At 41.4% G+C, this 14060-nt stretch overlaps 1 protein-coding gene across 1 annotated transcript in view; it reads right to left on the minus strand.

Annotated features, from left to right (window-relative positions):
• The window catches only part of FKTN (fukutin), a 42498-nt gene extending 29574 nt beyond the window's left edge, over positions 1-12924 (minus strand). The window contains exons 1-4 of the mRNA XM_089682613.1: positions 12772-12924; positions 5919-6099; positions 3540-3599; positions 1113-1316 (exon numbers count right to left, since the gene is read on the minus strand). Coding sequence (XP_089538739.1) covers positions 1113-1316; positions 3540-3599; positions 5919-6026 — 372 coding nt within the window. The 5' untranslated portion in view covers positions 6027-6099; positions 12772-12924. The remainder of the gene's footprint in view (positions 1-1112; positions 1317-3539; positions 3600-5918; positions 6100-12771) is intronic.
• Between the last annotated feature and the right edge of the window lie 1136 nt (positions 12925-14060).

Consider the following 14060-nt stretch of genomic DNA (forward strand, 5'->3'; position numbering starts at 1 on the left):
TGCATTAGTTTTTAGTAAATCCCCCCATTGTCTTTTAGATGGACATTTAGTTTTAGATGGTCTTTAAAAAGAGAAGTTCACCCTTTTTGTTAACATGTTACACCAATATTTAGGATGCAACATGTTACTGTTGCAGCAGTCACCGCACCCCCTGATCCCCTGAGCTCTGTGAATTGGAGAACTACGAGTACAGACAGCCTTTGCAGCTGTCAATGAACTACTAGTGTGCTGATGAGCGGCATGAGGTACAAGCAAACAACTTACACTGACAGTCTGCGGGAGCTTTGCATTGCACCAGCAATCTGCTGATCGCGAATGCAATTTTTTGCAGGCTCCTAGTAAAAAAAAATAACGTGTGCATTTTTTAACAGCAAAAAGACATTCCATTTATTTATTTTTTTTAAATTCTTTACAAAGATGAACTTATTTTTTTAAATGATAGACAAACAAAATAAACTCTAGCTTACACTCTTTGAGCAGTTAGAGCAAATTTTTTTTTCTTTTGGAGAAAAAAGAAATAAACTATATAAATATAAACTATAGTAGTCAGCCCTGCTGTTATTGTGATTTGATTTGTCTCAATCAATTAACAGTCTGCTTTTGCAGCACAGCTTGTCCTGTTTGTAAAGGTGAAGAAGAATTATAAATAAAAACGTGAAAAAAAAGGAACACTGAATATTTTCATTACAGGTTTCAAACTCATACCGGAATACAAAATGTTTCACTCTATTGGTCCTTTACTAGGTAACAGTACAACACTTGTACATCCTTGATGTAAAAGTCCCCAGTGTTTTGTTCTTTCACTGCTTTGATGCCACTTGGCAAGCAACGTATGTTCCAGGAGACAGCCACAGATAAATACATCTGTCTCCCTTCTCAGGCTGAAACATGTGATCAAAGCAGCCATTACAATTTTTGCCTATCTTCAGGTTGCTTTCACAGGAGAAATGGGAGCGTCAGAGCACCAAAATGCAGCCGGACCTGCAGTGCTCCCCTGTGTAGCTACTCACTCTTTGCATATCTGCAAAAAGGAGATACAAACAAAATGCGCATCAAACGAATGATCAACTATATTGTACTTTTTAGGACATTTCACAGGAAATTATTCTTACTTTGTGTTCCCACATCTTATCCAGAAGTGCAAATGTAGTGACATCTCTTTGCTTGCAGAAGTACTGACATTCAGATGGTGTGCTGTCCATATAGCTTCTCAGTTGTTCCACATCTTTAGCTAGTAGTGGCAGAACCACAGGATCCACCAGAAATACTGGGACATTATGATGGGAAGCCAGATTTAAAAAATTCTTCACCACTCGCTGGATGATATTAGACAAAAAAAAAACAATAAAATACTATTAATTTGCAAATTATTACTGCACATTTTTTTTATTAGTATATCGTGATGATCAACCTTGTTATTCAATCACATATAATTTTTTTTCTAACTAAATAACTGTTCAGTAATTTTCAAGTTTTTTTGTATTATGCGACCTCTGCAAAATGTATTTAGTCTAACTACGAGTGATGTTACTGGCCATACACACAGTAAATTTCAGCCATTTCCTGATGAACTGGCTGAAATTTGTTCAGGGGCATGCCCTGTTGTTTGCCACCCAAATTCTTTTGATTGAAAAACCGAGGGAACCAGGCAGAAAATTGTTGGCTGAACAGCCCCTGCATCCAATCAGATGCAGACGCTGTTAGGATATTTTAAGAGCCGTCGGAATTGACTTTCAAAATACAAGAGCCACGGCAGGAGATTCGACCATCTATGCTGTGTAGCATGGATGGAGGAATCTGTTATAATTTTATCTGTTCAGCCTGCAGGCTGAACGGGACAAAAATTTCTATGTGTATCGACTGCAAAACATCCCAGGCTGATTGCCCTCAAGGCAACTAGAAATCGGATGAGTTTTTTAGGGTCAGCAATAAGGACGTCTGGTTGTATTAAACTGCACACTCAATTAAAAATGTATGTTCAAGGGGGAAAAAAATCAATATTAAAATCTCTGCACATTTCCTAATGAATCCCAAAAACCTGTTATCAGCCCTGCCTGCTAGACTATAAAATTTCACCTCTTAGGGCTCGTTCACACTTGACTTTATTTCTTACTCTTGCCAAACGACCCTATAGTGTTTGACAGGTGTTTAGGAAGCGGTTTTAACGCTCCTCAAATGTTCCCCAAACGCTCTATGCACGGTTTTGAGGCATTTGATAGGCGTTTGCCAAGGGTTAAAACTGCACCACAAGTGCCTATAATGAAATCAAATGGTATTAACTCTCCGAAAATGCCTCGCAACCACACTGCAAACATCTGCCAGGCATTTGAGGAATGGCACCATAAACTTGAATGGGAGGATTCAACTCCTCCTAACTCGGCATGAGGCACCAGTATTGCCGCGACGGGAACGCTTCAGTGTAAACAGCACTGTGTGCTGTCATGTGCAGAATTTCCCCTGTGATGAAGAAAAAACAAAAAACTTTTTTTTTTTAATTGTAAAAAATGAAAGTTACACCCAAGCACATACCACCCCCCCAAAAAAAATTGAGGCCCCCCACCCTCACAAATATGCACATACAAACGTAAAAGCACACGCTTGGGTCACCTACACATGAAGACGTCGATTGTGATACACATGTCACATATCGCCGCACAGGCCAGAATGAGAGCAATAATTCTAGCACCTCCTCCGTAACGCTAAACTGATGACCTATAGGGAGTGTTAAAAGTGTCGACCTATAGAAAATATAGGGTACTAAAGTTTGTCGCCATTTCACGAGCGTGCACAAATTAAAGGCTTGACAAGTTGGATATATTTTACAAAAAAATGGGGTAATTTATTGCTTTTTTGTGCCCTGAAATTAACTTACTTGCATTTTGTACTGAAATTCTGTGGTAATATCATGCAACATAAAAAATGGGAACTACCACTATTTTATTCTCTAGGGTCTCTGCTTTCAGAAAATATATAATGGTAGGGGGTTTTATGTAATCTTCAGGCCTAAAATGATTTTTTAAACTTGTGCAAAAACGGCTCTGGCAGTGAAAGGGATAAAGGATAAGCCATGACCCACCCTTTCCTGAGGAGCAGCCAATCGGTGCTCATAACACTGCAAGGTCTCTCTGCTCCCTGCTAGTCCCTGAGTGCGGTGCTGGAGACAGGCAGGGAGGGGAGGAGGAGATAAACAGCGCAATGTTAAAAATATTAAACGTTTAAGTCGCCATAAAGCCCCTTTTGTTTTTAAAAGCCCCAGACATTACATAAAGCACCTCCGATTTAAATACAGTTTTGGTTAAAAAAAATTTTTTTTTATCTGAACAAGTAGATTGTCATGAGGGACAAGTAGATTGGGAACCCGATTTAGTCCCTGAACAAGTAGTTTCTTAAAAAATTTCCACACCCCTGTACAGGGTATAAATATTTCTTGATACAGTTAAGTGGGTTTGGATACTTTATTGTTCATAAAAACCTTTATGAAGACATCCATTTGGAGCAACAAAAGTTTACATTGAATCGTTAAATATGTTTGTGCTCACCCAGTTTGTTCCGTCTTGTGCTGATAATGTTCCTTTCAGCTTCGAAAAAGCAGGTCCATGCTAGAGAGAAAAAATAAAATCAATAAAATGAATATACAAGTATAAAATAGTAAATAATAGTTCAAAACAACTTAGTCTGAGCTTAACCACAAAAAAAGATATGAAGTTGCTTAATAAATACCGAAACTAAATGGAGTGAAGAAAGACCATTTAGGGGGGCTTCTGCAGTGTCTTGTCTTTGCAAAATAACTTGTGGAACAACGCTACAATGTTAATTGAGCTAGAGCTGCAGAAGAAAGCACTGTGCACTACTATCTGCAGATACAGATAATGTACTACAAACACATGACTATCAAGGAGCAGCTTCAGTTGGCAGTAAGGTTTTACTTGCCATTCTTCCTTTTCCTTCCTGTTTTTTTAGAAATCACTTTAGCTATGGCTTTAATAAAGTTCATTTTTACATTTATGACAATGCCCTGTACTGTCATCTTTAGCTTCCTTACTGTACCAGACAATACATTTTGGGAGCCGTATATAGAAACTAGAGGACAGAAAATGATGAAACCAATATGAGTTTTTCATTTTTTTTTAAACTGTACTACTACTGAAATTGTGAGAAATTTCTCTATAGGCCCCCCTGGATATAATAGAGTGCCACCCCTTCTCCCTCCTAGTATGGAGAATCCCACCAATTTTAAAGTGATAATAAGGGCAATTACTAAAAAAACATAACAAACGTCATACTTACCTGCTCTGTGCAGGGGTTTTGCACACAGCAGCCCCAATCCTCCTCTACTCGGGTACCGCACCAGCGCTCCTGGCCCCTTTCTCCTGCCAAGTGCCCTCACAGCAAGCAGCTTGCTATGGGGGCACCCAATCAGGCTTGCTTCTGAGCTGCTGCTATGCATGCCCATTCACACACGGAGCCGTGGTTCTCTCCTCACTGACTCACTGGCTGTGATTGACAGCAGCGGGAGCCAATGGCTCCTGCTGCTGTCTCAGCCATTGAAGAAGAAGAGTCCCTGGAGAAACGAGGCTTTCATGCACATCACTGGATCGCGATGGGGCTCAGATAAGTATTAGGGGGTCTGGGGAGGCTGCTATACACAGAAGGTTTTTTTTACCTTCATGCATAGAATGTATGAAAGTAAAAAACTTTGAGCCTTTACAACCACTTTAAGTGGTGGCAGACACATGGATTTCATTCCATCTGCACAACATTCCCCTAGGAGAACATTATCAATACGTTCAAATTAAACATTTATAATCACCACTCTGAACAAACTCACCCCCTTAAATGTCAATCTGATCCTATAGATTCTGGCCTGAATTATTTAATCTATGCTTCTACAGTACCCTCTAAACATACATGTACTCAGGAAGATCAGACCAACTAGGAAAATGAACCAAACAACCCCTTAACATCTGAAGATATCTGGCAAGCTAAACCTGGGTCCTTTCAGATGGGGCAGACCCGTTTAGCGGATCTGCTTGCTCAGCGGGAGATATCTCCACTGATCCCTGCTAAGCAAACAGATGACAGGTCTGTGTCTGCTCTGTTGCTGCACAGCAGACACAGAGCTGCTCGCACTCCTCAATGTGCGGCCGGATGAAAATGGAATGTCTGTCCATTTCCATCTGACCCAATCCGAAGAACGGAAGGAGAATTGGATCCCCACCCGTCCCTTTTTTGCCCATTAGATCAGATTGGATGTCGGAGGGTGTAATCATATCCGCCGCTCCATAGAGGAGAATGGAGGTTCCGATCGGGTCTGCCTGAAAAATGGGCAGGTGGAACATTTGTAGAGATTATGGCCTCTTTACACAACGTTGACATTCGCTTTTCAGGCAGACACGATCGGAACGTCCATGTGAAAGAGGCCAAAAGCTCTACAAATATTCTGACTGGATAAAGATACTTCTCTCTTCATCCTGTTCTATCTGATCAAAATCACCTGATAAGGAAGCCAAGGGAAACATAAAAACAAATAAACATAACAGAGGTTCTACCCTTCTACTTAAAAAAATAATATAATAATTGGTATCTGTGCCCCTGTTCAGGAGATTTCACTTTACTTCCCCTTTTGTCTGACACCCACTGAATAGGAAGTCTCCCCAAAGAGAAGACGGATAGCAATACAAACATAACAGAGGCTCGAAGACTTCCCAACGCAATCCAAAACAAGTAAATGGCTTGAGTTAGAGGCTTAGAGACACTCACTGAATAAACAGCTTACCTTTTCTAGGAAATACATTCTTTACATTACTTCCTCATGGTGTGAGCATCACCAAGCAAATGTCAGTAAAACTCGAGGCAAATCAAACAGCATAAATACCATGTATAGTAATTTAGACATTTTGCTAATAATGGTACATTACCTTTGCAGATATATAGTATCTATAATAATACATCTGAAACAGGAGAAACAAGGTACTTGCAGCTGTCAACACAGCCAAAACAACATTCTTGTTGATACGCTGCATCATCCAGGACTCGTGGATACCCAGTTAAAACTTATACCACTTCTGGTCATCTTGCACTAGTGACATGGAGCCAGATCTGCAAACACAGAAAATTAATGTTGAACTTCAGAAAGAAACAAAATGCATTCATTAATACAGCTCTGTGGTCATTAATACATCTTCATAAGTATTTTTTTTTTAATGAAAGTATTATACATATCTGAACTGGACTTGCTTTTAGCGTCTCAGATTCCTTGAACCGCGGAGCTCAAACTGGGAGAGGGAGAGGAAGCACTAGAAGCCAATCAGTTGTGCTCATGTGCTAACAAGGGACATGCTAATAGGAGGAGAGAACAGAGTGACTGAGACATGGGCTAATCAGGCTGTTACTTCCCCTATCACTGTCCAGTCACAGGCTGGGGGAGGGGCAAGATCTTTCTCCTTCCCTGTCTGATAGACATGGGTTTTGTGGCACATCTGTCTAAATCTCAGCACTGGATGGACAAGAAAAAATGTTTTATTGGCAGGTAAAGAAAATTATTTATATGCATTTTATCCATGTTCTTAGCCATTTATTTGCAGTCTAGATTTAAAGTAATAATAAAGTTTCCGTTTTTTTTTTATTAAAACAAAAAGGAAAATATGCTGACTTACTCCAGCCTCCTCTTCTTGGGTCCCCCCCCCCCCCGCCCAGTGCCACCTTGGGAAACAGCTTTCCATGGGGACACTGGTGCAGGCTCATCCCGAGCCTCCCTGTATGCATCTATTGACACAGACAGCGAGGCCCAGCTCCCTGCTCTTACATCACTGGATTTGATTGACAGAAGTGGGAGTCAATGGCTCCCACTGCTATCAATCTGCTCAATGAGGAGGGACAGAGGCGGAAGAGCCACAGCTCTCGTGCAGAGCGCTGGATTGCGACTGGACTCAGATAAGTATAAGGGGGGGGGGGTTAAGGGGGTAGTCTGTGATACAGAAGGTTTTTTTACTTCAATGCACAGAATGCATTAAGGTAAAGAAAATGTGACACTTTAGGACCACTTTAACTTTAACCATGAAAGGAAGAGCTTGTGATAGCTAAAGCTATGAAGAGCATTTTAAACAAGAGATGATATTCACTGACAAACAAATCAACTCATCCATACAATACATTCATTTCTGGCCAGTGCTGGGACGAGGTATGGAACCCAAAGTGAAAATGCCACTGTACACTTTCCCTGTGCTCCCCACCTCTTCTTTCCCATGCAGAGATGAATACAGCTTACATATCCAGCACATAAAGAGGCTGGACTAGTGCAGGGTACAGAAATCACACTTTTCTATTTTGACCAGTAATCATCTTAAAATAACTTACTGTTACTATAGCTATGAAGTGCTCATTTTATTTTGCAATATTTCAAGTTTATTTTTAATATACAAAAAGAAAAAAAATGTATGAACAATAAAAAAAACACAATAAAAATGGCAGAAAGTTAAAGCAGAACTTTTGAGATTTCATAAACTGCCTCCTGGGATGTGCAACATTTCAGGAGCATCTCGCGGGATCTTGTGAATGTGCCCACACACTACATGTCTATGATAAAGAACTGGAAGTGATCAGCAACATGTTGGCACATACGTGGGGGAATCTGGAGCATGAGTATACACCCTGCGGGGTCTTTGTCAGCTTCCATGGTCCTTGCAAAGACCTGTGGTGTTTCCACACATCTGCAGGATCTAAGGTAAAGATGGCAGCGCTGGAGAAGAGTGGTGAAGGGAATCTATGTTCTAATCTAAGCAGAACAACAGTATGGTAAGTAGGGGTTTTTTTTAAATTTGAAAACAGCAACAAGTGTTAGCGATTGTTGGGTGGGGTGTTGGCAGGCTTAATGTTCCACTTTAGGGAAAGTAGGGAGAGGATAGATTTAAAGTGGTTGTAAATCCTTACCTATATCCAGTAAAGTGACTGGCCTCAGGTGAAACCTCTTTATCTGCAGCCAGTTCTCCTGTACTTCCTTTTAATACTAAGAGATGAAAAAGATTTTTCACAGACTCACAAAGCAGGAGTTGGGCAGCTGTAGTAACACACTGTACAAGAGCTCTGAAAGCTAACTTATAGGGAAGAGACACAACTCCCTTCAAACAGCTCACAGGAAACAAAGCTGAGGCTATCAATCACAGGCTGTGTCCTGGAGGTCCATCCCCATCACCTTTTTACCTCTTGGTGTCAGGAAAGCTTGTCAGAAGTGACTCATGCTGATAAAAGATTAACTAGACATCGGAGAGAAATGACACTTAGTGCTTTGGAGAGAGGCAAGTAAACACTATAGAAATGTGTGGTTTGGTCAGGTTTCAATCCCTGAGGTTTACAACCACTTTAATTCAGGTAATGCATTAAAGCCCAGCTCCTGGAATGTATTTCCCTTGCAGTGCGGCACTGCGTGGGTTAACTGCTCATTTTTTTTCTAGGGGAGAGGAGAGCGGAGACATACTTACCTGATTCTCCGATCTTCCCACCACAAGACCGATCATCACGCTCAGAGCAGGCTCCATGGACCAGGAACAGTCCATCCCTGAACTGTGGGGGAGCACTGTTTTCTGTAGGATCGGGTAAGTATAAGCTTTCTCTTCACCCCAAGACAAAACAATCAGCAGACCCATGCAGTGTGGACACAGCCCCACTGCACAGGAGAAAACAATTTGCCTGGAGAGGGGCTTTAAAGAGGAGCACCGCCCAAAACAGGGAAGCTCCGCTTGTCTGCCTCCGCCCCCCCCCCCTCCACAGCCACATTTGGCACCTTTTGGGGGAGCAGGTACCTGGTTTTGACAGGTACCCGCTCTCACTACCGGCTCAGTCCACCGCGGTGAACTGACCTGGAAGTTTGCCCCCCCCTCCCCTTCCCCCCACAGCCTTCTGGAAAATGTCAAAACTCCCAGAAGACTGCAGCCTGTTCCTGGAGGGCAGCACGCTTCATACATGCGCAGTAGGAAACTGCCGGTTTCCCTTAGTCAAGATGGCGGCACCAGCACCTGACAGCCTATTAAAGAATAGGGTCAAGTGAGGACACCAATAGATGCCTACACAGATTATTGCCCTAATATTAAAAGTCAGCAGCTACAGTATTTGTAGCTGCTGGCTTCTATGTATTTTTTTTTTTGGGGGGGCAGAATTCCTCTTTAAAGAAGAACTCCGGGATAGGCAAAAAAAATCAACCATTAGTCCACCACCCTACACAAAACACTAAACAGTTAATATATTTGTGAAATTCTTTACCATTGAAATGAAGTCTAGTTGAATTTTCAGAAAGTCATCTCTGTAATTCAAAAGATAAGGGCAACTTCTCTGCCAAGGAGGAGGTGTAACAGCAGGGATGACATCATATACTCTCCTCTCAGGAAACTACACTTCCCATCAACCTTTGGGAATTGTAGTGAATGTGGGTGGGTACACTAGGCCTGTACATGTTGAATGTGTACTTGCCCACTTCAGCAGAAAACATGCCCACACATTCCCCAGCTGCCCCTGCTATCCTCACATGTGATCACTCACCCTCCAGTCACAACAGAATAGGAGCCAATTGACCCAACATTCTGTTTTTCATCCCAGAATAAATATGGCCACAGGGCCAGAATTCGATTGTTTATTCACTGTTGTCTGCTGGCATTAAATGTTAATCCTAGTTTTCTAACAGCCGCCACTGTTTGCATGCTTCCATGTGATCACATTCCCGGCCACAACATAACAGAAACAAAGCACCGGGACATAAGGCCCCATTCACACTAGGGTGTTTAAAATTGAACTGATGCAATTCTACCCGTGATTTGAAATCGCAATGTGAAAACGCACAACTGTGTGTTCTGGTGCCATCCAGGTCAATGCAACAGAAAATTTGCCATGATTGAGGCACGGTTTTCCACGCGACAAACGCACTTTGCTGCGATTTTACCAGCCATTTTGCCACAATTTTGCTGTGCTTTTACCCATGATTTTGTCGCTGTTTTACCCAGAATTTTGCAGCAATTTTGCCATGATTTTACCACAATTAGGGTGCATTTTTGTTGTGTTTTGGATGCATTTCAGACCTGGTTCACACCAATGCAGTTTGTGTTTTGTCCATTTTGCAATGCGGTTTGCATTTTTGCACACGTGTTTTGCGTTTTTTTTTTTTTTTGGGGCCAGCTTTTTGCTGGGCAGATTAAAAATGCAAAACACATCAAATTCATACCACGTGTGCATTTGTTATGCGTTTTCAATACATTTCAGGCCCAGTTCAGAAAGCAAAAACTAATACAGTGTTCGTTTTGTCCATTTTGCATTTTTTGGTGTATTTTTTCATGTGTTTTGTGGTTTTTGAATTTTTATTTTTGGCCAACTTGTTGCTGAGCAGATTAAAAATGCAGATTAAGGCTCTATTCACACTAGGGCATTTCGAATTGTGGGCAGAATCGCCGCTATTCTACTTGCAATTTCAAAACGAGTTGTGAAAATGTGAAAAAGTGTGTATGTGTGTTCAGGTGCCATACATTTCAACAGCACCTGAAAATGCGGGGGTATTTGCCGTGATTGCAGCGTGTTTTTTCACGCAACAAATACGCTGTGATCGCATAAGCAAATTTGTGGGATGCATGATACCCAAAAAAGGGTTCTGGCACATCTGGCGATGTTGAACAAAAAAAATGCACCGCGATTGTAGCAAAAACGCCCAATGCTTTCAGGTGCCATTGCAATGAATGGCAGCTGAACACATGATTGCATTTTCGCAGCACATTTTCAAATCGCAGGCAGAATGGCAGCAATTCCACCCATGATTTGAAATCCCTAAGTGTGAATGGAGCATTAACCACTTAATACCGGGCACATACAAAAACAGACAAAATGTAAACTTCAGTAGTTTTTTGTGTTTTTATGCACCAGCCCTGAAATATATTGAAATTGCATGTGTTACGTTTTTCAATGCGTTTTTAATCTGCCCTGCAACCAGTAAATTTTAAATAAAATTAAAAAAAAAAAATCAAAGACGCACATGCAAATACGCAAAGCGCACTGCAAAACAGACAAAATGCAAACTGCATTGCTGTGAACCAGGCCTGAAGTGCACTGAAAACGCACCAAAAACGCAGTTTTCTACTTTTTTTGAGTCACATGATCTATAAAAGCAAAATCGAGGTAGAATAACAGCAAAATCGTGGGTAGAACTGCAGGTAAAATCACGACAAAATTGTGCTAAAATTCCATGTAAAATCATGACAAAATCATGGATAAAACTGCGGCAAAATTCTAGGTAAAATCGCGGCAAACGTGCAAGAAAATTACGGCAAAATCATGGGTAAAATTGAGGCAAAATTCTGAGTAAAATCGTGGTTAAAATCACAGCAAAAACCCGGGTAAAATAGTGGCAAAATCACGTGTAAAATTGCAGCACAATCACGGGTTACAATGCGGCAAAATCACAGTTAAAATCATGAAAAATCCTGGTTAAAATCACGGAAAATCCTGGTTAAAATCACAATTACAATTGTGGCGAAATCACGGGTAAAATCATGGCAAAATCATGGGTAAAATTTTGGCAAAATTGTGGGTAAAATCGTGCCTAAATTGTGGGTAAAATTACAGCAATAATGCGGGTAAAATCGTGGCAAAATCACACGTAAAATCGCAGCACAATTCCGAGTAAAATTGCAGGTACAATCACAGTTTAAAATGTGCAAAATCACAGGTAAAATCATGGCAAAATCCTGGTTAAAATTGCAGCAAGATCGCTGGTAAATTGCATCAAAATTCTGGGTAAAATCGCTACAAAATCATGGGTAAAAATGTAGCAAAATTGCAGGTAAAATTGTGTAAAATCGTGGCAAAGTCCAGGGGAAAAAAATGCAAAATTTCAGGTAAAACTGCTGCAAAATTGTGGGGAAAATTGTGACAAAACCGCTGTAAAATTGTGGGTAGAATTGTGGCAAAATCGGGGTAAAAACACAGTAAAATCGCAGATAAAATTGTGGATAAAATTGTTTTTTCGGTGGCCATTATCTGCACCTTTTTTCCTATGGGAAAAATGGGGATAACACAAATTTCAGCTGCAGATATCTGGGTGCATCTCTAGTATGGTATATAGACTGTGACTAGTGGAGGAGGTGCAGAGACTCCTAGATGAAGCTGTGGGAGGCGGGACAGACCCAGTGTCCTGAGCTGTCATTCATATAGGACACTGCCTGGGTGGGAGGTACAGACCAGGAGTCTGACTCCTCCCACTACAGTGAGCAGAAAGGAAATACATCACAACTTCCTGAAGGAAGAACTACAGAAGGGATGTGCCAAGACCAGTGGCTGGGGGAATAGGAGGCAGAGATGACTCTGGCCTTACAAACAGGAAACCACAGGGGATTAATGGTTTTATCTGAGTGAACCAGAAGATGGGAGACATATTCAGTGAAGATAGATCAGCAGCAAGGATATAGAAAAATGTTTTTGCCTGGAGTTCTGCTTTAAGGTAAAAACCTTTGGACTTTAGAACCCAGTTGAAGAGCAATCCAAGTCTGCTCCTATCAAAAGAACTGCATGTCATCTTCCAAAACTATCCACCTTCAATTCCCTGTCCATAATAGGTGAGCAGCCACTAGATAATGTATAGACTGTATCACTGAACCTATTACCATTCTGGTTATGTATACAAGGCAATCATCCCCCCAGAAGAGGCGTAACCCATTGCCTGGGAGTAATATCTTCAATGCAAACCTTCCAGCAGTTACTTCACTGTGTGTCAGCCACATACCCTTCTGTACATGCACCTACCTTGCTCATGTGTACACTCTCAACGCCACTTTGTTCTACAGAAAACACACCACTACTCCTTCTGTGCCCGAGTTCCAAGCCTCACTCACACATTAGTCATGTTCCAAGAGCAACTTCCTGTGTTCCAAGCCTCACTCACACATTGGTTATGCTCCAAGAGCAACTTCCTGTGTTCCAAGCCTCACTCACAGATAAGAGTCATTCCCAGAGCAACTTCGTGTGTTCCAAGCCTCACTCACACATTAGTCATGTTCCAAGAGCAACTTCCTGTATTCCAAGCCTCACTCACACATTGGTTATGCTCCAAGAGCAACTTCCTGTGTTCCAAGCCTCACTCACACATTGGTTATGCTCCAAGAGCAACTTCCTGTGTTCCAAGCCTCACTCACAGATAAGAGTCATTCCCAGAGCAACTTCGTGTGTTCCAAGCCTCACTCACACATTAGTCATGCTCCAAGAGCAACTTCCTGTGTTCCAAGCCTCACTCACACATTAGTCATGCTCCCAGAGCAAATTCCTGTGTTCCAAGCCTCATTCACAGATTAGTCATATTCCCAGAGCAACTTCGTGTGTTCCAAGCCTCACTTCCATATTGGAGTCCTACTCTGAAGGACTTGTTCTGTGTTGCAAGCCTCACTCTCAAATCAATGCTCTGCGTTCTAAGCTGTGTTTGCAGATTGAAGTACCAGAGCAACGTCTTGCGTTCCAAGCCTTACTACAAGAATGAAGCTCTGCCCCTTCCTCTATCTTCCGTTCCAAGCGTTAAGTTTCCGATAAGGGCCGTCTTCCTAGTGTCAAGCCTCACTCCCAGAAGAGAGTCGTAGTCCCAGATTACTCTCCTGTGTTCCAAGCCTCACTTTCAGATTAGAGCTTCATTAGTGGATCAGATCCAAGCCTCTCAGTTCATAATACATTCACGTGCAATCAAGAAATAAATGAAAGCAGTCTGCTTTGTGCACTTCTTTGCATATTGGAACTTAGAAAGCACAAGAAAGAAATCTGATATTTTATCCACCTTTACTGACAGCTGACTCCTACTTCCCATTCACCAGCTCCCTTTGGAATCCTTCACTGTTTTTCAAGGAATGGTCTGGTTTTTGTTTTTTAGCTTTCCCTTTTCTTTAACCTTTTCACATTCTGTTTCCTAATCAGTTCTTATAGAGTACAGTAATTCCCCAAATAAAATACAAAAGTATATGAAACCATCAAACAGCGCAAATCAATACTAAAAAAAAATAATAAAAATAATGCAAAAAAACTTCTAACAAATATAATATCAATTGAATAGT

The sequence above is a fragment of the Staurois parvus genome, unplaced genomic scaffold (assembly GCF_062004578.1).
Source record: "Staurois parvus isolate SC_StPar_1 unplaced genomic scaffold, SC_StPar_1.0 ptg000292l, whole genome shotgun sequence".
Lineage (NCBI taxonomy): Eukaryota > Metazoa > Chordata > Amphibia > Anura > Ranidae > Staurois > Staurois parvus.